Source organism: Salminus brasiliensis, chromosome 17 (genome assembly GCF_030463535.1).
Source record: "Salminus brasiliensis chromosome 17, fSalBra1.hap2, whole genome shotgun sequence".
Classification (NCBI taxonomy): Eukaryota; Metazoa; Chordata; class Actinopteri; order Characiformes; family Bryconidae; genus Salminus; species Salminus brasiliensis.
In genome coordinates, this window is record NC_132894.1 from 17,046,439 (window position 1) to 17,070,033 (window position 23,595).

Here is a 23,595-nt window from a genome sequence, read left to right on the forward strand (position 1 = left end):
ATCGATTTTCTAAATTATTGTGTATTTTTGTCCGCAAATCTGAATAATTTATAGATAATAACTGTGTTGTTTTCAAAATACAAGTCCTCGTAATTTTTTTCGCTTGTGCGGGAGTTGCAACCGTGCCGTCTCGCCAGCGGTGGCAGTGTTGGTCTTAGCAGGCATTTGGGTTCAGCTGCAGATTTAAGAGAGGAAGAGCGAGAGCGAGAGAGCGCCATTTAGCTGAATGCTCGCTCGCTCGCTAGCTTTTGGTCATTAATATACTTATTAATCATGTCTATTAAACTCAACGCCCTTTTTAGCGACTCGTATATAGATGTAAGTCAATACAGAGACCAGCATTTCAAGGTAAGCGTTTCATTTGACTTCGGGTAGCATGTTAGCTAGCTAGCTATCTAGCTAGCTTGCTTGGTTGAACGCTAGCGCTAGCTACCTAGCTTTGTAGCTAGCTAGCTATCTACCTAGTGTACTTTCTACACATTGTGGACAGAAACTATAGCTAACGTATAACTGATCAAGCAAGTGTTTCATGTGCTAAATAAATGAAGTGCTGTCGACATAGACAGGGGTTTGTAGCACATCACAGTTGTTATCTGCACGCTTACTCACTTAGCTGGCTAGCTAGCTATTTACATGCTGGCATATTTATATAGCTAGCTAGTGCTTTCAAAGCCCAAGCTTGTGATTACTGAGTTTGGGATGTCGTCGCCTTCTTTTTCTTCTAGGGTAATCGATATGAGCAAGAGAAGCTGCTGAAACAGAGCAACACGCTTTATGTTGGAAATCTTTCGTTCTACACGACCGAGGAGCAAGTGTATGAGCTGTTCTCCAAAAGTGGTGATGTGAAAAGAATCGTTATTGGTCTCGACAAGGTGAAGAAGACAGCGTGTGGGTTTTGTTTCGTGGAGTATCCTTTTGCACAGAATCTATAAAGGTTGAACTGTTACGAATATGCTGAGTTTTAATATGCTATGAGTGCTGTAATGTTTTAAGATAAGGTCCTGATCTCAGGCTATTTCATGCTGGAGCTCAGTGCAAATCTGAGAAGAATGGTGGTAGACTTAGATGCCATTTCTGAACAGATGCAGAATCCTTCAGCATGGTAAATAATGGTATTCATGTTAAATTTTACACCCCATCACCACTGTAAAGAAAACTTAGCAAGTTTACAGTGCACCATTTCAGGTCAGACCTGTCTTGAATTTTCTTCTACATCTCCAACTTGGGAAGGGCTTCTAAATCAAGTGATGTGTAGAGGCACCGATTACTTTAAAACGTGCAGTGGTTCCCCCAAGAGCTGGCGTCTACTGAGCCACTGGACATTTGTTTTGCAAAAACATTGTGGCCTCAGACCAATAGTAACACTATTGACTGACTGCATGGCTTTCTGATTCCTGAGATAGGCTTCATGTTGCTAGTGTATAATCCTTAATTTCACTACAAGGTACTACACTCGAGCAGGCGCTGAGAATGCAATGAGATTTATTAATGGAACCAGGCTGGATGATCGGATCATTAGAACAGACTGGGATGCTGGCTTCAAGGAGGGAAGACAGTATGGCCGTGGTAAATCGGGAGGCCAGGTAAGGATATACTTTTAAGTTTGGCTTCTTAGAAAACTGACAGTGGCATTAAAGTCATAGCTTTTGTCATTTGAGATTTGGATGTCTGCAGTCTTGCACATCAAGAGATTGCACAAGTCTTGAACTTGGTCTATGTTTTTTTTTTTTTTTGCAGGTCAGAGATGAATACAGACAAGACTACGATCCCGCACGAGGCGGATATGGGAAATTAGCTCAGCTACAGAGAACCTCAGAAGGACCTAACAAATTTTAGGGGTAGGAGTCAACAAGACATGTCTGGAAATGACTTTTTGATAATGTACATATTGGATTAAATTCTTTTGAGCTTGCTCATGTTGGAGACATTAATGCCTAGAAATAGTGTGACGATTCAGATTTTTTTTTTCATTTGTTTTTTAATAAACATTTAAGGTAAATTCCCTTTTGTGCTCTTGTAAGAGTCTTGCTGATTATAAATGTATTCATGGAAAGCCCTAAACAGTGGTCAGTGGTGTGTTAATGGCTTGCCAAGCAACTGGACAAAGGCTTTGTATAAAAGGGTTGTGCCCTACAATCCCTTAAATTACTGTTTTGGGGTGTTCAACTCGCCCACCAATGCTTAACTGGGTCAGCTGTTCCATTTTCCTATCAATGGTTTAGCTTTATCTAACAGGTTTTGTTAGCTAATTAAAGTTTGTCTAAAAAGTGGCAGTTAGTAGAGCCTGTAGAGCACACTGGTTGCTGGATACAGGTCATCTGTGGTTTCTATCATACCAGCAAAAACACTGCAGCTGTCAACAATTCAACATTTTTGTTCAGGGCATTGTTGGGATTAAATTCCAATTTTCTGACAAGGTAATGCCTTCCACCTGTATCGCAGCAAACAGGTGAAATTTGTGAATGAACACAAAATAAATATGTTTAGGGGGAAATAAACTAAAATCAAGATTTGTATCTACACTATTTATACTATTAAGACCTGATTTCTGCTGTTTGAGTAAGAAATTTGAACACCTAATAACTTATTTGCCACTTACACACTTTAAAAAAAAATACTTAAACAAAGGTAATAAGCTGATCATCTTGGGCACTTTAATCAGCTACAAAAGGTTTTACCAGCTGTGCTCAGTCTATTTGAAATGAAAGCTAAGAACATAACAGGTTATCAATAATGGTTTTATATGGATGTTTAAATATGACAAATAGTAGTCAAACAAGGAAATCCAAGCATCTCACTGAGGTCATACTTGTTACACTTCAAGTAACTAGAAATACAGTATCCCACATACCTCATCACTATACTTACTTGTAGCTGTTGGTCTGTCAGCTGGTGTTATAAACGGACACAAAATGAGCTGGCAAAACATCAGTACCACGCTGACCCAGCTCAAATCATAAGGCTATAATGGCCGATGCAGTCACAACTCTTAGGAAGATGGTATGCACCCACTTTGACAAACACAAGCTGTTTTGTCTTACCAATTTACGGATGCATGGTTTACCACTCATTTAACCTACTTATCTGCTCACTTGAAAAACAGGTTTTAGCCATTCGGATTGGCTGCTTAAAAAAAAATGAAATGACAGTTGAAATGTCTTATGCAATTTAGAAGGGAACAAAAAAAAAGCTACATGCTACAGGAACTGTCAAATGTCATTGCGTTTGGAAAGCAAAAAGTGTCTAGTGTGCTTCTAAAAAACAAAACAAAAAAAACAAACATTAAAAACTATATGGCTTGAACAGTTCCAATAATAGGGAATACGAGTCTGTATTTTCGGGACAGGCTGCTTAAACAAATATGTACAGATACCTGTTTTTTGAGTTCTGTTCAAAAAGAAAAATCTTCATTAACAGTACATTCAAAGCTGGTCTTTGTTAAATGCTGCTTGCACCACTTCCAGAATGCAGTTAAAAGTATACAAAGTCCTTGTACAAATCCTGCAAGTTTCATGCTGTGTTGCACTCACTGCATACTTGCTGAAAAGGAACCTGATTGAACCACATAGTTTGCGATATGGCTAAAACCATTTAACAAGCTACAGAGGCTTGAGACGCACAAATGAACAAAACAAAGACAAGTAACTTGATGTTTGTTTTCAGGGTTGCCATTAAGTTAATCCTAAAATAAGCCTTTTTAGCCAGTACTTGACAAACTGTGTAATAACAGATCTTTTCAGATGCTGAATTGCCGATTTAAAGAATGGGAATGGTCAGAAAGACTGATGTTTTGGCATCTCTAATCAGTTTCCCATCCAAAACACTGAACTACAGGTTATTTCCAGGCATGTGACCTTGAGGTGTGTAGGTCCTCTCCCAACAGTTCCCACCAAAATCGAGAAGTCTGTTTACCAGCAAAGAACATCTTTAAGCTCAGACTTGCTTTTTTAGGTCAGTGAGCTTGCAGTCACAGAGCTCTTTGTATATCCGTTTGCGGACTTTAGGCATGTCCTCTTGTGTGAACAGCAATGGTTCTTTGAACGCCAGGCACTTGCAGTACTGAGGGGGAAAAAAAACAATAAGCTGATGTTCTTACAGTGACATTCAATTCAGTTTGATTTATGGAGGGTTTTTTTTTTTTACTATTTATTTGACCAGTTAGAAATGACCACATAAACAATGCATTTGAAAACCATATATGCAGATAGCACAAATGTATCTCTTACCTCCAAGACAAAAACTCCACAATCATTATCGTTCTTCTGTTGCGGAATAGGCTAGGAAAAAAGACGATAAATTGGTAAATCCTAGACTGTCAAACTGACAACCTTAAATGAATGGGGAGAAGATGATACACAATCAGAGACTCAACCAAAAATGGATAGAAAACAAACCTTGTTGACCGTCATCTTCCAGCCTTTTTGGAAATTGGCATGCTTCTTTTCCCTCGCCTCTGCTAACATGTATTTCTCAATGTTCTGTTGAAGTATAGCGTTAAAATCAATCATAAAAGGGAGCCAAAACAAATGCCATGTTTTATGTCTTAACATCCAACTTACGTCAACTGCAAACTTGAACAATATTCCTTGGGAGTCGTAGAAGTTTATGTTTTGCTTGGAGATGTCCACAGTAATCAAAGACCAATGGATCTCTAAGTGGAGGGGGATCAGCAGCAATCTCTTAGAGAACAAGTCCACCTGTACGCCGTCAGAAAAAGACAAAAATCAAAAAGGAGAGGCCATGTGTTTTCATATGCCTGATTTCCAATTCCAATAAACACAATGCACTTGTGTTATTCTCCCATGAAATACTGTATACTACTGATTTACCTTCTTGGTCCACCTCTTTACTCCTTCATATCCTTTTGCTACAAGCTGTCTGTAAAAAAAACTGTTGAAGAAATGGACCTGAAAACAAAAAAGTAAATAAATGAAAAAATGTGTCCAAATGAAATTCAGAATACAAAAGCCACCACAGACATTAATTTATTGTACCTTGTGGTTTGTAGCTTCCATAATTAATTCACCATACATGTTTATGACCTGTAAAAATTCCACATAACAGACACATGTATTAGTGAAATCTTAATCTTACGCAATAAGATTTGAATGCATGCTTGTGTGTTTTATGACACACCTGGTCATTGACCCAGTTTTGGTCATCGAGTGTTGAAAGGTCGTCAAGTGCCAGAGTGTGCTTGTTATAGGTCACTTTGAAATAATGCATTGGAGCACAAGCCAAGCCAGCCTTGTACTTCATCACTTCTGCATGTATCGTTTTTTTTCTGCACAAAGAATAATAAGGCATAAGCTGCTGGATAGCAAAACTTGATAAATGGGCAGCTTTGCTTTGCATAAAGGGAAAATGAACCTGCCTGTCATTTAAGTCAGCATTCAAGTTTTTGTTCAGGTACTCAAGAATATCTTCCTCGCTCAGTGGAATGAAGCTCCCATATTTCCCATAGAATTGCTCAAGGAAATCTGGAAAAAAAAAGCAAGACAAAAAAAAGCTCATTCAGAAAACAGGAGTCCATATGTTTATGTAGTGTAGAGATCAACCAGGCCATACCATGAATAAGTTCTACGATTCTTTCGCTATGGATTTCCATTGACGGTGGCTGAGAAACATCAGGTGGTTCTTCTTCTGCAGACTCCGCAGGACGTTTACAGTAACGGTGGTCCCTTAAAGCCTTGACGTTTAGATACACAGCAGACACAGGATGCTCAACTTCCATGGCATCAGTGTCTGCAGTCTGATCTGACTCCATGCTGTGGCTCTGTACTGCAGGATCTGCAGACTTCCCTGTGCAGTCATTGTGTGCTGTAGGACTGGCGTTTGTGCAGTCACGGGGTGATGGAGGGCTGGCCTCTAGAGGATCCCTGTGTGCGTCCAAACGGACTTGTATTGTACTAGCGTGTGCAAGAGAACTGCAGTACTCCTTGCAGTCAGTGTGTGAAGTGGAATCAGTATCATTGTCTCTACTGCTTGTTTTTGGTCTGTCCTCGAGACTAAGTACAATGCCATTGTGCAGAACAGCTGAAGATCTGACTTGAGGCATAATCTGATCTCCACTCAGTGTTGTGGTTGGGTCACAACATGTTCCTGGTTGCATTTCAGACACGGTCATCGTGTCTGCGTCTGATGCAGAGACTAAGTCCACTACTGCAGAAATGATCTGTTTTTCGGTTGCCACTTCCACTTCACTCGCAACTTCTTTCTTCCTCCGACCTCTTTTCTTAGTGACCTGGTCATGGCCCACTGTGTGGGGTTTGCTGTTTGGCCCACAGCAGTCACACAACTTGGGTACACGTTTCCTCCGTGAGCGGCCATTCTCTGACATCTCAGCTGGAGCCGACTTTGCCTGGTCGGAGCCGTTATGAACTTGGACCCTCATATCCAGCCTTACCCATTCCTCCTTGGGCCAAATTCGCCCTTGCCTGTGTGTTTTAGCAGGTCTGCACCATCGAGTGTCGCTCAAGCTGGAACTAGACAGGTAGGGTGAAACTTCAGGGACTTGGGTTGGCTTGGTCTTCAGCTTCTGTCAGGCTGACCGGTTGTCATACATTCGACTCGTAAAGGGACCTGGAAAAGGAGTACAGAGCAGTAATGTGAATGATGCAGGTTCCAACCATGTTCACCAGCCTATTGCACACTCCCAACTTTTCATTCTACTGCATGTTTCCGTCAGATGAATCTCACACAGATAGGATTTACAATGGAAGCTGCATGCTGTAAGCAGGCCTAGGACCATTCAAACTCAGGGAGGAAATCTGCTACCACTTCGACACTAAAGACAACACTGAACACTTGGACTAGGTATTAAAGTTAATGACGGGACAGCTAGCTAGCTTAAGGAGCCACGCATTTGGCCACACTATCTGCAGCAAAGCGAATACCACTTCAAGTTGATCTGGCTTTTACAACTTCCTCTCAAAGCTGAATGGTGTCTCCCACCAATGTTTACAACTGGGCGAGCTACTAAACCAGCTAGCGACCTATGGTGAATTAAAAGCTCAGCGTCCACAAGACTGAGCTAGCCAGCTAACGACGTCGGGGGGGGTGAAGTCGACTGGCTAACCACACGCATGCAAGTGTAAACAAAGAAACTGCATTACTTACTGCAAGAAGTTCAAAACATAGCTACCTTGCTAGTGCTAGCTTGTTAGCTAGCTAGCTAGCTTACTGGCCAAACTGAAGGGATGCAGGCAGGCAGCTAGCTAACGCTACCGAGTTTTCAAGTAGATCTGCAAAAGTAGGATCTATATCCAGTAACGTAAACGGTGCAATTATGGGCGTACATGATAGCAAAACGTGCACACAAAAGACTCGAAAAGCATTTGAAGCACATCGGAATTAAAGTCGTCGAACATTTTCTTTATGTTTATAACTCGGTATTTCAGCGTTGCGGTTGCAAACAATCGGTCGCTTAATATTTGCGTCATTTGAACTGTCCAGCTGTTCAAACCGCCCCCTAGTGGTCAGGGGAGGTTAGCTACAGCTTTCTTGTCTGATCAGAGTCCTGATGGGAATTCCGAGCCGGTTCTTTTGTCTCGGCTCACTAAAAAGAGTCGGCTCCTTGGATTTTTTTTTTGGTTTTGTTGCTTAATTAAATTTATTATCGAATAATGTGCCAAATGAATTACTTATCTACGTAAAACATACATTATATCACATTATATATATATATAAAATATTATTAATATGTTTTTTTATATATAGCTACTCAGTTCGCATATGCCTGTGCTGGTTGTTTGTGGAGCCTTTTGAATTTTTGAATCGCATTAATTAAAATGTGTCCAGACTTTACTACGTTTCCTGTTCCTCATTTTCTTCACCTTTCCAGTGTGTAATCTGCCTAGTCAGTAACTGACCAAGCGCACAGACCTCTCGCTCTCTCTTGTCTCCCAAAGGAACGGGTTTGCGGGTTAGAGTCGTTCACTTCAAAGAGCCGGATCTTTGGCGACTGACCCACCACTAGTTCAGAGTTCATTTCCCAGGCTATAACTGAGACATTTCCTGGTTGAGTAAATACTAAAAATAAATATTTGGTATTTTTTTTAAAGAGAATGTTTCTCAGAAAGACTTAACACTATGGACTTTATTAAATATATATAAAAAAAAAACTTGGCCTTCCCTCTGTGGAATGAAGCTAAGATGACTCCCCTGTGATGATTGTCCCCTCCTGTTTTTTTTTTTTTTTTTTTTTTTTATTGATTTTAATAATTCAATAAGGATAAAAAAAAAACTATAATGGATTTACAACTAACAGACAAATAGATAATCTAGGTACAGAGACACTGGTCGAACTAGAAGATTTTTCTATTATGTTGTTGTCTGCATAAAGCACATTATTTTGTTCTTTTCAGTGGAATTGGGGATTAAAATAAGTGAAAACAATAGAGATGGAATCATCAGAATAAGAGAACGACAATTAGTCAAGTGTTTTAGTTTAACTTTCTTTTTGAAAGGTTGTTGTTTTGCATATGATGGCCCTATTAATACTGGCCCTGGAGTATCTCTGCACTATGCATTTAAATGTATGCCCTGCTCTCTACACCTGCCTGGACAGGAAGGGGTTGTTCACTAGTTGATTAATTCAATCTGCTGTGTGTAAAGCAGAGAGAAATACAACACACGTAGGATGAGCGTACCAGGGTTAGGAACCAGTGGCCTATAGATGTTGGTTAGTGGCTTTGCTCTTTATGTCCCGTGGAGATGATCATAATGCTTTCATTAATACACGTAGATGGCCTCCAAGCCTTTTTATACAAGTATGAAGGCTTTCTACTTGGGCCTGTGCAGTCACATTCTCCCAGTATATCTAGAATACTAGCCACTGCTTGTTCTTGGCTAGCCATGAACCGAAGACAAACAGTACAAAGTGCTTCTTACAAAAATGAACACAGAAGTTTTAAATGTACTGTGATCATCTGCTGTGTAATCAGATCAATATCACCAGTCAGACAATAAATGTACTTTAAAATTTATTTGGAACATTATGGCCTTCAGTAACAACATCAAATGCAATATTTACAGAAAGTGTAACATTTTGTACAATGTAAAACAACCACAGTATAATAAGACGTGTTTATAGAATTGAGTTGAGATGTGTTTATTTAAGTGGCACTTGCAACATTTATAAATCATGCTTTATTAACATGTTTTAAACACTGTTTCAAATGCTGCACGACACTGCTTTCAATGGTCTATACAGGTGATTATATCATTAGTCACAAATGCTTTGTGAATGTATACATTTTAAACCGGATATGGATGTATTTTGATGGAGAAAAGTCTCAAACATGCAGTCTTGGCATTATGTTGTTTGCTTAATTGCAACAATATAGTACTTTTTCTACAACAACGTGGGCATAGGACAGAATGTAGTAGATCTTTAGTTAACTATGCCCCAAATGTCAACAGTGAAACTGGAATCATGAATATGTTACACTTTGTTTAACATTAAAATAAATATGTCATGATAAAATAGATTGAACGTTGGCTTTAAAATGTGAAGCTGAAAAAATAATTTATAATAATATCCGCACAGCTCAGAAAAGTTTGGAAATCAGAGACAAGGACAAGCATTCATATTAAATATTATATAAAAGCAATACATGTACTAACAGGATAACACAAATAAACAGCACAAGGCTATCACTACATACTACACACATCAGTGCTACACATTTTTACATGTTGAAGGGTTCAATTATACATTTTAAACTTCTCTAAACATTTTTTTCACAATGTTGTTGGTTCACAAGGTTTTTAAAAACTTTGATGTCATCATGCCACTACAGGACGAGCACAGGAAATGCATGTATCGGAGTGGACTGGAGTGATATCACAACAGAGAGTAGCCTTACGATGGTACTTCAAAACTGTACAGGAGTCTGAAAGAAAATAAAAATAAATCAATATTAGCAAAAAAAAAAAAAAAAACACTACATAACATTCTGACTAAACACTGAAAGCAAATGATATATGACAACTAAACATCAGCAGCGACCAATAGAACAATGTATAAAAATATAAAAAATATAGATAGAAAGTGCACAGTATATATTCCATATGCTATTACGCATCAAAAAATAGATCAACAGCTTAATATCTTCAGATCAGATCTAAATATCGTTAGACCTGCCCATTTTAAGACTGAATGGCAATGCTACACAGTTTGGACAGTGTGAATTTTGCAAGAATAGATTCGGTGCAGATCAAAGTGTCATTATTTGCCAATGTAAAGAACTGTAATGGAACTTTGATGCCATCTGGATATGACCTTGGTGGCATAACCCATAAATTGTGCTTAGGGATTATCATATGGTTTTGGTATTTGCTAGGCTTGGTGTATGGATGGTTGTATGAACTGAGTGAGGCCTTAGTTTTAATGGATGACAAATAGTGAGTAGTGAAATGAGGTGCTCTTTTCTACCAATCAAAACATTTACCATTAGAAAAATATCATTTGCACACTTAATTTGACACTTTTTTTTTGCTGCTCAGTTTCACTGAGAAACGCCTTGTTTTATACATTCAATTTCTCAGTAAACCATTCCTTTAAATATTAAATATCAATATTAATAAGGCATCCGAGTCTAAAGGTCAGCTTACTTGCTGTGTTACCCATAAATGCTTACAATACAAGTACAAACAAGCAACTTGCTGTACCTCATAGGAGTGTGCCATTAAGCTGTGGAGTGTGCAGCGTTCTGGCCACTGAGGGCCCACTGCCTGCTTCAGACAGCACCTGGACCTGGACCTTATACACACTCTCTGGCTGCAAGTGTTCCACTCTGAGTGAGAGCTGACCCTAAAAGAGATAAGAGAGAAGATTCAGGAGCTAGCTAAGACTAATGAAAGTCAAGTTAATCCGGAACATGGTGATACCTTTAGCACAAAAATGGAACAGGCAGGAAGGAACTGTGACAGCAGTACAAAAATATAAATATGACAACTGAGTGAGTACAGATCATCAGAAAAAATGAGAACAGAATAAGAAACAAAAGTTTTTACTGTAACATTAAACATCTCCATCATCACTGTAACCATCAGGCCTTAGTTTTTGAGATATACCCCTCATTGGGGTAGAACAAGGCAAAAATATTGTTATTTTTTAATAACTTTTATATATCTAGTTCCTGAAATGGGTTGTTGTATACAAATATGCTTTCTGAAAATGTTGTCTAATTCATTAATATATATATATATATATTGTGCACAAACATGTACAACATAAATCAAAAATAACAGCAAAACATTTGTCCATTTTTAAACTCAGACCAATACCAAGTTTGTGCCGTAGGTGGAAACTGAATTCATCAACTGTTATAGTATAGAAGTGATCATACTAATAACCATAAATTGTGTGTACTTTTTGTATTGTAACTATTTGTTAAAAACTATTTGTTAAAGTCCATTTAACATTACCCAATTCAAAACTACCATCATGTCAGTATCACTGATGTGCTGAGAATAGCCCACCACCCAAAAACACCTGCAAGTCAGTTGGTTTGTAGCGATTCAACCCTGCTGCTAGATCAACTGTAAGAGCTGTTGTATGGATGTAACAATGTGTTAGCAGCACAGGCCTACAGAATAAAAACCCTGTACACTCACAACTTAGCTTGAAAGTGCCTTTTAAAGCAGCAGCTCCATAATAATTTCATCTTCATGGACTGCTTTTGCTTGACCAAAATGATGGAAAATACGCCACCATTGGACTGTGAAACAATGGACATACATTCTCAGGAGTGATAAATCCAGTTTTATCTGAAGTCTGAAGGACAAATCTGGGTTTGGAGGGTGCAGCAGAAAGCACAGAAGTATAAAGATTAGTAATGGTCTGAATTGGAAAGGTGGGCCTTATTTGCCAATATAAGTACCAGACCTCACTAATGGTCTTGTGCCTGAATGGAAACCAGTAGTGTAAATCCTTTTCAGCAAAATGGAAGCAACAATGTATGCCAACTCACATATTGCTGTGCAAGGTTCAGGAATGAGATGTTCAGCAAATACATAGGGATGCTAGGGTATCCATATAGGTTATCCAATAAATAGACTACTCAGTGTGGCCCATTATTACAATGTTCTGCTTTCTATTTACACATTATAAATATGGGATTATTCTTTTTGAAACTAAATCTCCAGTGTTTATAACCTCACATGTGAAATACACATCCGTGAATTTCCTTCCTGGGGCAATTTCTTCAACACCACTTTCTTGGCTCCTTGTCCTACCAAACATAGCCTCCTCACAGCCAATTAAGTGCATTCGCTCCAAAACGTAAGAGAAAAAATTCTCTCACCTACCAGTTTCTGCACATTTATAACCCGCCATTAGCTCATCATCCATCACACCTCTGGAAAAATTCTCTGCCAAGTAGACTTTACCATGAAATCTGCCAGGAAAGAACAGCCTATACCCCACACCATTTTGGGACCGGCAATGGCCCATATCTAAACAGCCTTCACAGATTGGGTGGCTGTCCAGGCAGTCCATTGTGTGCATGTGGAGCAAAATATGGAACACATCATGAAAACTTGCTAAAAAGAGGCAATGTTGACCTTCACCATCATAGATGACTGAATGACTGAATAAGAGTTGAAGCATGAACACAGTGTAAGTCAGTGCTAATGTGTATGGATTTACATTCTCCTGGTGCAGAAAGCCCTGTTAAAATGACTAATTGCTAATAGAACAAAACAGCTTTTACAACAGCTGTACAAGACTGACTCGAATCAAATCACTCACAGTCTTTTTCAATGTAAAGGCAAAGGATTCTGTGTATGCAAAGTAAAGGAAAAGTTGCTTCACTTCATAACAAAGGCCATGTGTGCGAATCATATGGCAAAGAACATGTCTCAGTCAGATGAAATATATTCTATAAATAAATTCTCTAGAATGTACTATGTTATGATCCAATGCACTACTTTTTGGTCCAGTCACATGAGAAGTGCACAAAATCTGTTCAGCATCTAATTTATCTTTAGAGGAGAACATATTGTTAAATATATGTGAGCAAACTTTAAGCGCTGTATTGGAAAGTACACAAGTGACATTTACTATGCACCCCTACCCGGCTGTCCGTTACACCAACCATCAACAGACAGTAGTACCACTGCTGAGCAGTGAGTGGTGGACCATTCTCAGCACAGCAGTGACACTGAAATGTTAGGAAATGTTTGTTTATGAAAATTATTAAAATATTAGTATATAATGCAATAATGCATTACAAATGCAAATGCAAAACAAATGCAAATGCAAAACAGATATATATAGTAACTATGCTCTTATTGTTTATTATTTATTGTGAGTCGAAATGTTTTCACCTTAGATAGAATTTTACTATTAAAGACAAAGACAGATTTTTTTAAATGATTGGAGCCATTTGTTTATATTGTACTAAATTTGCACCATTTTAATAAAAATGTCAATTGTTTCAAAGAATTTGTAAATCTACGCTGCATGTCCAAACAATTGATCTGAAATTGATATTTTAGGATAAGAAATTATGGGCTGGCAATATCTGAAGATACAGGACAGTGATGGTCTGTTAAATGTACGATGCACACACTTTGCCCTCAAATTTCCATTTCATTTTCATACACATTTCAGTAAAATATTTTTATATAGCCATCCATTTTGCCACCTTTTCTCCAGAGAGCACTCTAAATTGTGTTCTATTTCAGTTCCAACCTTTTTTTTTTTTTTGGTTAACTACAACTAGAAATGTGGCCACTGGTCCACTTATTGGTGGCATCATCATTTAAACACTGCTCATTCTGTCTTTTAAAAGCATCCTGAGGAAAATGCAGAGTAACTTACAGGTGCTAGATTCAGCATTTGAGAGATGAGTGTGTCTGGAGATTCATTCACGCTGCTGCTGGAGACTTTAACCCAGGAGAACTGGAATCCGGTGATGGGTACCTGACCTGGGGCGGCTTCAGACACCTGCCAGCTGAACAGGCCCTCCAGAGAGCCGTTTACTGTCTGAAACGCTGCGGTCAGCTTCTCTGGGCGCTGAAGTGCTTTTTTCACCTGCAGATGGCGCTCTAGGACAGCAACAAGCATAGTCAGCGTTGTGAAAGAGCTTGAGGATATGAGAAGATATGTTCTTCCATAGCATGAGAAGGCACGACTTGTCTGGACAGTGCTGTAGGAAAGAATATGGGCATTTTTGGGGTATTTTTCAACAGCTACTCTTCTTGTTTGATAGTGTCTAGGTATGTCTTGTACATCTCATTACAGAATCCTTTTGCCACCTTTATTTTTGAAAATAACAACAAAAATACTGCCTTACCATCCCGGGCACAGGATGCTAGTTTTTTTCCACGGCCTTTCAGTGCTGAGCAATGCGGAGTGGTGACGGAGGTCACAGTACCTGCTCTCTGTTCATGTTCTGAAAGGGGCACCACAGCCACCTTGTACTTGCAGGCAAAGAGGAGGCCTGTGATGACAAAATGCGTGCCCTGGAGAAAAAGAGGCAAGGATCAAGAGAAGGAGCGAAATATTTTTTAAGGGAAAGGACACAAAAAAGGTTGCTATAAATAAAAAATAAACTAAAATGAAACTGGAACTGCATGCTACCCTGCTCTTCTAATGAGTAATAGGATTCCTTTCCCTTTATCTGGAATGTTTTATGTCATAAAAAGAAAAGCTGTACTTTTTGCACATTCTCATTACTTTCGTTACCAGCCCATGACAGATTGCTCCTGGAAACAGAACTCCCTTGGCTGCAATTCTGTTTAGTGCTATATCTCTAGATGTGAATACAGGCTTTAATGAAAACGCTGCATAAGACTGAACTGTTATGTGAGCAGATGTTTATAGGCAATGTGCAGGTCATGATAATGACCTTATGCTTACACTGAAAAGGTGTGTACTAATGGCTCCTCATGTTATTACATGTTAGGGCAGGAGCTAGTTTGCCATTTCATTAACTATCATTAACTGAACTGAGCTACAATGAGGGGAATCCACACCTTATACTGTACGTCTGCATGGGAAAGCATTAAATGTTTAATTAGAACTTTCATTAGAAACCTTGGATAAGCAGGTGTGTAATATTTGGATACACTGCAAAAACTAAAAATTGGCAATAAAATTATGGAACATATTCTGTATGTCTAATAATTTTCATTTTCTCATATTTCTTGTCTGTAAAATTATTTCAAGACTAACGTTTAAACACCAGATGAAAATATCTAAATCAAATTGCTGAATAACTTTGCTTTATTTCATTAAAAACGTTTTGGGGTTTTATTTAAATATAATGATCTCTCAGAAATACCAAAAATACTGGCATGATTTCACTTGCTTAAATAAAATGTCTTGCAGTATATGTAATGTATATTTGGAATAATGTCCTAACAACTATTTTCCTTCCATTTAACTTAAAAATAAAATGAGCAGATAATAAAAACCATTGTGGGTAAATGTGGTACTGATGTGGCCTTTTAAGAACCATGTTACCCTGCTGCTTGAAGCAGCGAACAGTTCCGGCCTTGTGCATTCCTATGTTTATTAAACAATATACAGTTTCTCTCCTGCTTGTTGGTCTAAACCCAAAGTGAATGATGGTCATCCAGGGTGCCTCATATAATTTATTATGACCTTGCTATATGTATGTGTTCCCAGATACTCTGATGCTTGAGGCTAATGCAATATAAAAACTGGACAAAACAGTGTTTGGATTGACCCTGGAAAAGCTCGTCTGACTGACTTTCAATCCCAAGGATGTCTGTTTACTCTGATGTAGAGGTTGGCAATTTGACGCAGAATTGTGTGTTTTATTCCAAAAAAAAATCATTGTACTAAGAGTTTTTGACAGCATTTGTAAAAATCTGGCACTACTAGTGCCTTTTGTCTTGTAATGTAATATTTTTGCCATTTTGCCCGTCACTACTCGTGTGCATGCGCCTAGTGATGGACCTACCTGTACAGTAGCCTTTTTCTCTCTCTTGGTGATGTTATTAGCGCATACTTCTGGATACCAACTTAAAAGGTATGAAGAGGAACTCCTCTGGTTTTCTGCATGAGAAAACATAAGAACATGCGTTATATTAGGTCTTAGGCACTCGGCTGTTCCTTGGATGAATTTACAAAGGCCATGTATGCATGGGCATATTTTAAGGGACAGACTGTCTCCTCTTCCTGTTCTGTGTCCAAGCAGCATTGCATCTTTCATCAAACTCGTTTCCCACACTGCATCAGGTTGTCTGAAGCCCAGAAAGCCATCTCCCTACATCTGCTTTTCATTTTGCAGCCATATTGATATTATTAAATCTGTCTTCATCCATCTTTGTGACTTTCTTTCCAAGAGATAACGGTAAATCAGCCCCCCCCCCTGTTTATGATACTTTGTGGTTTCAGCAGAATCCTCTCTTTGAAGAGCATCACGTCGCCAAAAGGGTATTTTGGGAACATGCTTACTAAGCAAACTCAGTAATCTGCTGGAGAAGGTATAGAGAGGACACCCCAGTGAGAGTGTCTATTTATGTAGGATGGCTAAAATTCATCATAAGACTTGTGTCTTTGTAATGCTCTTCAAGAAAACATTAGTCACTCTGATGCTTTTCCTTGGCTCCAACTGGTTCAAGGACACAGGCAGATGTGTGAAATCGAAAAGAGTGTCCAAAAGAACAGATACGCTTTGTGTAATCAGTGTGAAGAAAATGTAGGCAATTTAAAATTCAATTTAACACAGTCGCTGCCCAACAAAGCTTCCCATGAGGTCTGAATTTATGCATTCCCCAACAATGGGGCTCACTTGCCTGGAAGTCGACTCTTCCAGAACACCTTGACCTGCAGTTGATTGTCATGGTAGTGGGGGGCGGCAGCCTCAAGGCGCAGGATGCTGAGAGAGGAACGGGAGATGGGTAGCTCATTGGAGAATTCCCGAGGGAGTGGAGAGGAGCCTGCCGTAAAAGGAGGAGACTCGCATTTAGAGGTGAATTTCATTTCAGTCATGACCCTTCCAAAGCCTTGCATGATCAGATGGCTCAGTGAAGGTTCTCAGAAGGGGTGAGTGAAAAAAGCAACACATTTTTAAAAATGGGAGCAGATGCAATAGCCTCGCAAATAAAATCGTAAAAGTGCATATCAAGAAGTTGAATATCTAAGTTCACTATGACATTTTATATATGTATATATTTAATGAATATATATATATATATATATATATATATATATATATATATATATATATATATAAATTTATGGATTTTCAGGAGGTTACATAAAGAAGAGGTTCATTTCCATAATGTCAGCTGCATAAACTGCACCCCATTATGTACATGTTATTAGCCAGCTTATATTTATGTAGAAGAATATTTTAGAGTCCAAGCAATGTTTTAAAGGCCTCCTGGGGGACCACAGAATGCTGATAAAAATAGAGGAAAAAATGAAAGACATATAAAAATGTGCACAAGGGAGCAGAAATAATTGGGGTAGAGGGCAAACATAAATGCATATTTCAGTTTTAAAAAATGGAACAGACCTCTGCATTATTTAGTCTGCCAGTTACGCACTCTAGAATGAATAACTGAAGCCAAAGCAGAGTTCTAAGGTCTCCACTCCACTGCGCCTCTGCTAAGTGTCTGGAATTAGTTTGGGCAGAATTAGTGGAAGATTTATAAAGCATAATAAATAGCAGAAAACAACAACAGGGAGGGAGAACTCCTTTTATTGCCATGGAAAGGATAGGTCTCTCTTGGAGTGAGGGACAAGTGAAGTTAACCAAAGCCCTGCTGGAGTAACCCAATCAGTACATTCAAATTGGCAATGATACAAGCCAGGAATCTGCTACTTGTAGGAAAGCTTAACGCTTTTAAAACTGAGGAAAAATCACCTGCCCCAGTCTAGGTGAGGATGACATCTTTTGTGATATAACAGTCATCTTGCCAGCAAATATTTTCATTGTTTTTTATGGCTGTAATGTTGTATGATTATCAGTGACAACTGATTAACAGCTAAAGGTGGGAGAGGAGAACAAAGACTTTAAAGTGAGCAAATATTTCAGATCTGATATCCATCTGATTGAATTTATACACTTGGCATCAAACATAAAATAAGGCATTGGCTCAGAGGGCTAAAATAATTCATTACAAAAGATTTCCAGGAGTAAAAATGTAGAAACGCATGTTTACCGGTGGAAGCCGCAGTGGTAAAGGAGAGCTGTGCACGACCACTCTTCAAGCGCTTCTGCCCCCAGAAAGAGACGGCCTGTATCTGCACTGTGTAGCGTGTTTCAGGCTGGAGTCCACCCAGCAGCATCTCAGTCAGAGTCTAGGAGTCATGACAAAGAACACAGATCCAATCACAATTCCAAAAAACCACAGCAGAAATGAGACCCTACATTTCTTTGGTACAGAACCATTGTTACTAAAGGGTAACTGTGTACCTAGATAAATACATCACAGTATGGAGTGAAATATATTTTGATGTTGAGTCAAATCAAACCATAAGGCCACTGTGTTCGTGTTGGCTTCTGACTTCCTGGTAAGTCATATTTCTTTTGGTCACTTTATGATGATTGACAGGATATTTCATCTTGATCTAAGCAGACCTCATATCCTTTGCACTGGTAGACCAAACAGAGCAGCCAGCCCTTGATTCTCCAGTAAAGGAAAGAGAGAGACAGCTTTTTTACGACATTAATGGGGAATAATGAGGTTCAATACGTCCACGGACCTTCAGATAGCCAAAACATGTGTTTCACAAGCATGCATATGAACAAGTCCAGAGGAATGCATGTGTGCAAAACCCTCCAATGTCACCATGGAGCCACATGTTATGACTTCCAGGACCTAAATGCTTCTTTCCCTTATGAATCGATAGGAAATTGAGTTTCTGCTTGGACAAAACAGAGCAAGGTGAGCTCCATGTTGCCTTTAAAGCAGGAATGTTGTTAGATTAGTGTGTTTTAATACAGTGGTTAACGTCAGAGTTGGTGTAAGGGTTCTATATAACCCTAGAGTTATAGAGTTAGTACTACCTGCCTTTGGAATTCCCTTCATCCTTTCTTATTTCTTTTTCAGTAAGGTTATACCTCCACATATTCATCTACCGTCCAAACCAAAATCTGTGATTTCAAAGCTTTCTTTTATATGAGGTACAAAAAAAAACTCAACTTGACCACCAGTAAATATTCCAGGTTAATGCTTCAGGCTCCAAAACAAACATTTTCACAGTGGGTCTCATAACAAGTGGCCTAACGTTCTGTAACTCTTGCCTAGCTGTTGTAGGCATTGGGAGAAATGTTCTCTTGCCAAAGTTTTATCTCGAAAATAAACAGTGTGGATTGAGCAAGGTGAAGGCAATTCCTTCATCAGAACTGCTCCTGCTCTGTGTTGGAATGTAGTGGGAAGTAAGCAAGAACATAGTAATGGTTAGATCCTTAGGCTAGACAAATGTGGTCATTGTGTGAAATAATGTATTCCTTCGAGCACCTTTTATACTGAAATGGCCAAGTTATAAAGCTATGGCCTATTTCTTTTTATCTGTGCTTATTATTATTATTATTATTATTATTATTATTATTATTATATCAACCCGGTTTCAATATAATCTTCTATGTCTTGTAGAGCTTTCAATAACTCTTGAACACTCAAACATTTCAAAGAAATGTTTATTTAAAAGCGTGTCAGAAATAGCTCCTCTTTATAGGCTACTGTTCAGTAAAATGGATGGTTTTCTCAGACCTTAAAGTTATTGCATTGTAAAAACAAATTACCTAATCAAAACCATTTGAGAGTTGCGGCTTTAAGGAGAGCGCTTAGGTTACAGTAAAATACGATGATCACAAGACCAGATGGTGTCTTTGTTCTACGGCCGTTGTGGAGAAATAAATACACCGGCTTGCACTTTATTTGAACACAGGTGGTGTGCAGGAGTCAAACACCTGCAAGGCAACAGTGGCCAAAACCAGTGGGTCTGAACAATGAAACAAGGGAGTTCAATGTTTAGATTTAGAACTTCCTCAGCCTAAATAGGACACAGAATTGCAGAACAGAAAAAGGGGATAACTCCCATGTGTTTGTAGATGCCAGATGATCTTCAGTAAAGGATACAAACAGATAAATTTGTCAACTTGAGCAACTGGGGAAGCTAAGGACCTCATAGGACCTTTCAGAGCTTTTGGCAGCATTTTAAGAGCTCATTTTTCTAAAGCAGATTTTCCTCCCGCAAAATATATTCAACGTAACCCCCTGTAGTTAAGGTGAGACAGAAAAATATTTGCAGAATTTGGAGCCAGAGGTAGCGCGTCGGTTGGCTTCCGAGAGAGATGAGATTCGAGCTGCACATGGGAAGTCTTACCCCGTCTGCGACCCGCCCGCTCTCCTTCCAGTTCGGGCTACCCGCTGGCGCTCCGCGGGCACTCCAGGTCACCTTGTAATGGTGAACTACCAGGTCACCCTCACCAGTGGGGTCCCAGCGGAGCAGCACGCTCACACTGCCATCAGCATGTACTGTCTGATTCTCCACCCTGGCGTTCTGTGGGGTCTCAGGGGGTAACGGATCTGAAACAGAGTGGAAAAAAAACGCTTTTTGTCAGACCGCTGCTTTTCATCAGATCTGTTTGTGCTCTCCTCACGTGACCTTCGGCCATGAGCAACAGCGTAGAGCGTGTGTGCACCTCATTGGAGCAGAAAAGGATACAAATCAACAGCTTATGGAAAGTAACAGCTCAGTATAATAGTCTGAGAGTTACATTTATCTCACTGAGGATCAACTTACTTTAGCACTGTAATACGAAATGCAGACACTGCATTGGAATCATGTATTTTATCACACACAGAAGAAACTAGTCTACCATTATTTTGTTCATACAGAATTAAAGAATTATGATTAAATACTAACTACATTTCTAAATACATGTTTGCTCCATTTCATAAACTTGTCTGTCTATCATATTGTTACTTAGCTTTTGTGGATCCTGACCACACAAAGATCATTACTGCAAGGCTGCAATGCGACTCAGTAGCCCACATGTGAATGCGTGTGTGCAGAGAATGAGTCTTCGGTGGGACAGATGTGTGATAAATAGAGGGTTGGTCTCTTGCTCCAGGCCAGGGTGGACAAACCTTCCACACCACAACACATGTAAGTCAGTGGTGTTGAAGTCACATTGCTCCGAGGGCTGATATAGACATAACAGCATCAGTCTGTCCTCCGTATTTTGGGAAGTTCCTAGGCTAACAACACAGACAGAACTACAATATTATTCCACTGTGATTGACTTACTACACGTCTAGACACAACCGTAAGCCTGAAACTACTATTAATCATGATTAAATGTTCAGCCTTCAGCAAGAAAATCAGAAAGCGAGCCACATTATTTCATCTGCTAAGATGAGCCAATACAGGCAAAAACATTGCTTTATCAGGCTCTGGTCAATTTTGAGATTTTGGGCTACTTTGCTTCCATGACAAGAAAATGTGGGTGTTTATTTTTCTGCACTTTGTTTGTTTGTGTCTTCTAAATTTACAAACAGTTAGCATTCCAATGCAACCACAACCACCTGTTGTCTTTCCTGCACCATGTTTTGGATCAAAATAAGGTCATTTCCAACTATAAAAAGAACGAGTTTCCAGTAGAAATGTATGACATTTTCTGATACATATCTATAAAGGCCATTTTTTCAAGATTTTTTCCTAGGCCAGAAATCTCCACTTCACTAGCACTTAAATCCATATGTCCAAATAGGAATTGTTCATATATCATAAATAATATATAGCAATATATAGAACTGTATGCCTTAAAACTCTTAAAACTGTGTGACTAAAAGAGAAAGCCAAAACCTGAACCTTGAACCTGGCTTTATCCACTGTTTAGACTTCTATTCTTAAAATGTAGGCAAAGAAGCAAATGTTTAATGAGATAATGCATCATTTAAAATTTTAAAGAACTTGAAATAAAAACAAATAATTGTCTTAATGCAAGTAATCGATTGGGTTTTCAAGTTTAATGGAGATCTCTATTAGTTAAAAATGTTATCCTATATGCCTTGAATATGGCTAAGAATATATGACTGAAAACCCAGCAAGATTTTAAGTTCAGCTTAGTTTCAGTTTATCCAAAATTTACGTCAGTGCAATTGATCTGATTTGACTTCCACCAGGCATAAGAGAGAAGCTTGGCTTTGATACGCAATATTAGCTACCGTAAATGCAGAAAGCCTGACCTGCTTAAACTGTAACAGCAGTGCGCCTGTTGGGTGGGCCTCCAAGCATCCCATGCTTGCTCTCCTGGACTCAGTCATGCTCAGCATCCTTACAAAAACAAAGCTTTTGTTTTACGCTGGGAGGCGACCCCCTGAACAACACACGTGCGGCCGGCTTGGTCTGCTTTCAGGTCGCAAGCCTAAAACTGTCACTTGGATTTTCCCTCACAGAGTCACAGCCTCAGAAGGAGAACCTTTCATCTCTAGATTTCCTTGAGCAATGGCAGCTATGCGCGTGGCCTATGACCTTTCTTCATTGCATTCTTCTACACTCCCCCACCCCCACCACTCATATGTCCCATGGCAATTTGATGAATGTTGCATGTTTTGTGACCCCATGAGACATGGAAAGAGAGCCATGTGTTCTATCACTCATTTTTTTGGGATGCTCTTCTGAAGTCACTGTTTTGTCAATGCATGCCAGTTCTGCTATAAGCAGAAGAAAGTAAGCTCTTAATGTGAGATCATGTTAATATTCTCAGTAATAATGAGGTAAGCCCACGGAGTGAGTGCATGTTAATACAGGCTGTAGAACTGTAGGAAAAGACTTCTCACAACTTCACAGCAAGATTTTGGAGAAAGCTGTGCTTTCCACACGCTTTTAGAAAATCACAGAAACGGAATTAATGAGTGCCAGCGCAACCAGCCATGAAAATGGCCAGAAACATCAACAAGAATGAGAAGCTTTTTTTTTTTTTTTTTTAAATCTCACACTTGTTGCAAGTGTTGGTAATGTTAACAATGAAAAGGGGATTTGATACCAGTCATTACTGGCAATAGAATAGAGTGTTATCACACTCTGCATGTAATTTTATTTTGGACTTGGTCTTTAGATAGCCCCACATTTCAAACATGCCAAATCAAGCACCCCTGCAGTCTGAGGCAACATGGGCCTTCAGAAATACAAAAACTAAAATACTAAAACAGTTTAGCAAAACAGTTAGACTCAATTACAAAACCAAATTGTGCCCAAAAGCCAAAACGTGATGCATTCTGAACATTCACTGCTGTGTGTTCGTCCGCAGTGCATCCACTGATACCTTTATTTCAGAGCCTCTCTCCTTGTACATTAAAACATTTGACATCGGACATAATGTTTACTAACCAAACACTTACCATGAACTATAGGATATGTATTGTTGTGTATATCTTGTTTGTGTATGAGGGGGAATGAAAAAACTGAGTTGACTTGAGCAGGATCCGAAGGCTCTAATGTATAGGCTTAGATTTCTTTATACTGAGGCAGATCATTCTAAGCTTGCAGAACTGCTGTGGTCTCCCAATTCCCCCTGTAAGGATTTGCATGTTTCCTCTCACCCAGCACTGTACCAATGAGCTAAGCAGTGGCATTCCTGATTTGGACAA

The 23,595-nt window shown here is 39.1% G+C and overlaps 3 protein-coding genes across 4 annotated transcripts in view; 1 reads left to right on the plus strand and 2 right to left on the minus strand.

Annotated features, from left to right (window-relative positions):
* Positions 1-165: 165 nt before the first annotated feature.
* ncbp2 (nuclear cap binding protein subunit 2) lies at positions 166-2,003 on the plus strand. The gene is made up of 4 exons (XM_072660643.1): positions 166-348; positions 726-907; positions 1,445-1,583; positions 1,738-2,003. Exons 1-4 carry the CDS (start codon positions 274-276, stop codon positions 1,834-1,836), a joined length of 495 nt encoding a protein of 164 aa, XP_072516744.1. The 5' UTR covers positions 166-273; the 3' UTR covers positions 1,837-2,003.
* Positions 2,004-2,062: 59 nt separating this feature from the next.
* senp5 (SUMO specific peptidase 5) lies at positions 2,063-7,436 on the minus strand. Of its 2 annotated transcripts, none has more exons than XM_072660642.1 (10): positions 7,145-7,436; positions 5,569-6,582; positions 5,375-5,480; positions 5,137-5,284; positions 4,995-5,042; positions 4,830-4,907; positions 4,560-4,697; positions 4,395-4,478; positions 4,227-4,277; positions 2,063-4,059 (listed from the first exon to the last, which is right to left on the minus strand). In XM_072660642.1, the coding sequence occupies exons 2-10, from the start codon at positions 6,392-6,394 to the stop codon at positions 3,934-3,936; spliced, it is 1,605 nt and encodes a 534-aa protein (XP_072516743.1). In that variant the 5' UTR covers positions 6,395-6,582; positions 7,145-7,436; the 3' UTR covers positions 2,063-3,933. The 2 variants fall into 2 exon arrangements, with proteins under 2 accessions (XP_072516743.1, XP_072516742.1); XM_072660641.1 differs by having other exon boundaries at positions 7,120-7,436.
* Positions 7,437-8,967: 1,531 nt separating this feature from the next.
* The window catches only part of anos1b (anosmin 1b), a 37,268-nt gene continuing 22,640 nt past the window's right edge, over positions 8,968-23,595 (minus strand). The window contains exons 7-14 of the mRNA XM_072660349.1: positions 20,324-20,526; positions 18,154-18,292; positions 16,780-16,923; positions 15,942-16,036; positions 14,307-14,475; positions 13,832-14,058; positions 10,675-10,816; positions 8,968-9,896 (exon numbers count right to left, since the gene is read on the minus strand). Coding sequence (XP_072516450.1) covers positions 10,676-10,816; positions 13,832-14,058; positions 14,307-14,475; positions 15,942-16,036; positions 16,780-16,923; positions 18,154-18,292; positions 20,324-20,526 — 1,118 coding nt within the window. The 3' untranslated portion in view covers positions 8,968-9,896; position 10,675. The remainder of the gene's footprint in view (positions 9,897-10,674; positions 10,817-13,831; positions 14,059-14,306; positions 14,476-15,941; positions 16,037-16,779; positions 16,924-18,153; positions 18,293-20,323; positions 20,527-23,595) is intronic.

What these genes read in the sequence shown, in the direction of transcription:
- ncbp2 (XM_072660643.1), top strand. Translation starts at nt 274, where the DNA reads ATGTCTATTAAACTCAACGCCCTTTTTAGCGACTCGTATATAGATGTA. An exon ending in ACAGAGACCAGCATTTCAAG is followed by an intron (nt 349 to 725) that starts GTAAGCGTTTCA and finishes TTTTTCTTCTAG; the next exon opens with GGTAATCGATATGAGCAAGA. An exon ending in GTGGTAAATCGGGAGGCCAG is followed by an intron (nt 1,584 to 1,737) that starts GTAAGGATATAC and finishes TTTTTTTTGCAG; the next exon opens with GTCAGAGATGAATACAGACA.
- senp5 (XM_072660642.1), bottom strand. Translation starts at nt 6,394, where the DNA reads ATGAGGGTCCAAGTTCATAACGGCTCCGACCAGGCAAAGTCGGCTCCA. An exon ending in AATGCTGACTTAAATGACAG is followed by an intron (nt 5,285 to 5,374) that starts GCAGGTTCATTT and finishes TTCTTTGTGCAG; the next exon opens with AAAAAAAACGATACATGCAG. An exon ending in TGTTCAAGTTTGCAGTTGAC is followed by an intron (nt 4,479 to 4,559) that starts GTAAGTTGGATG and finishes ATACTTCAACAG; the next exon opens with AACATTGAGAAATACATGTT.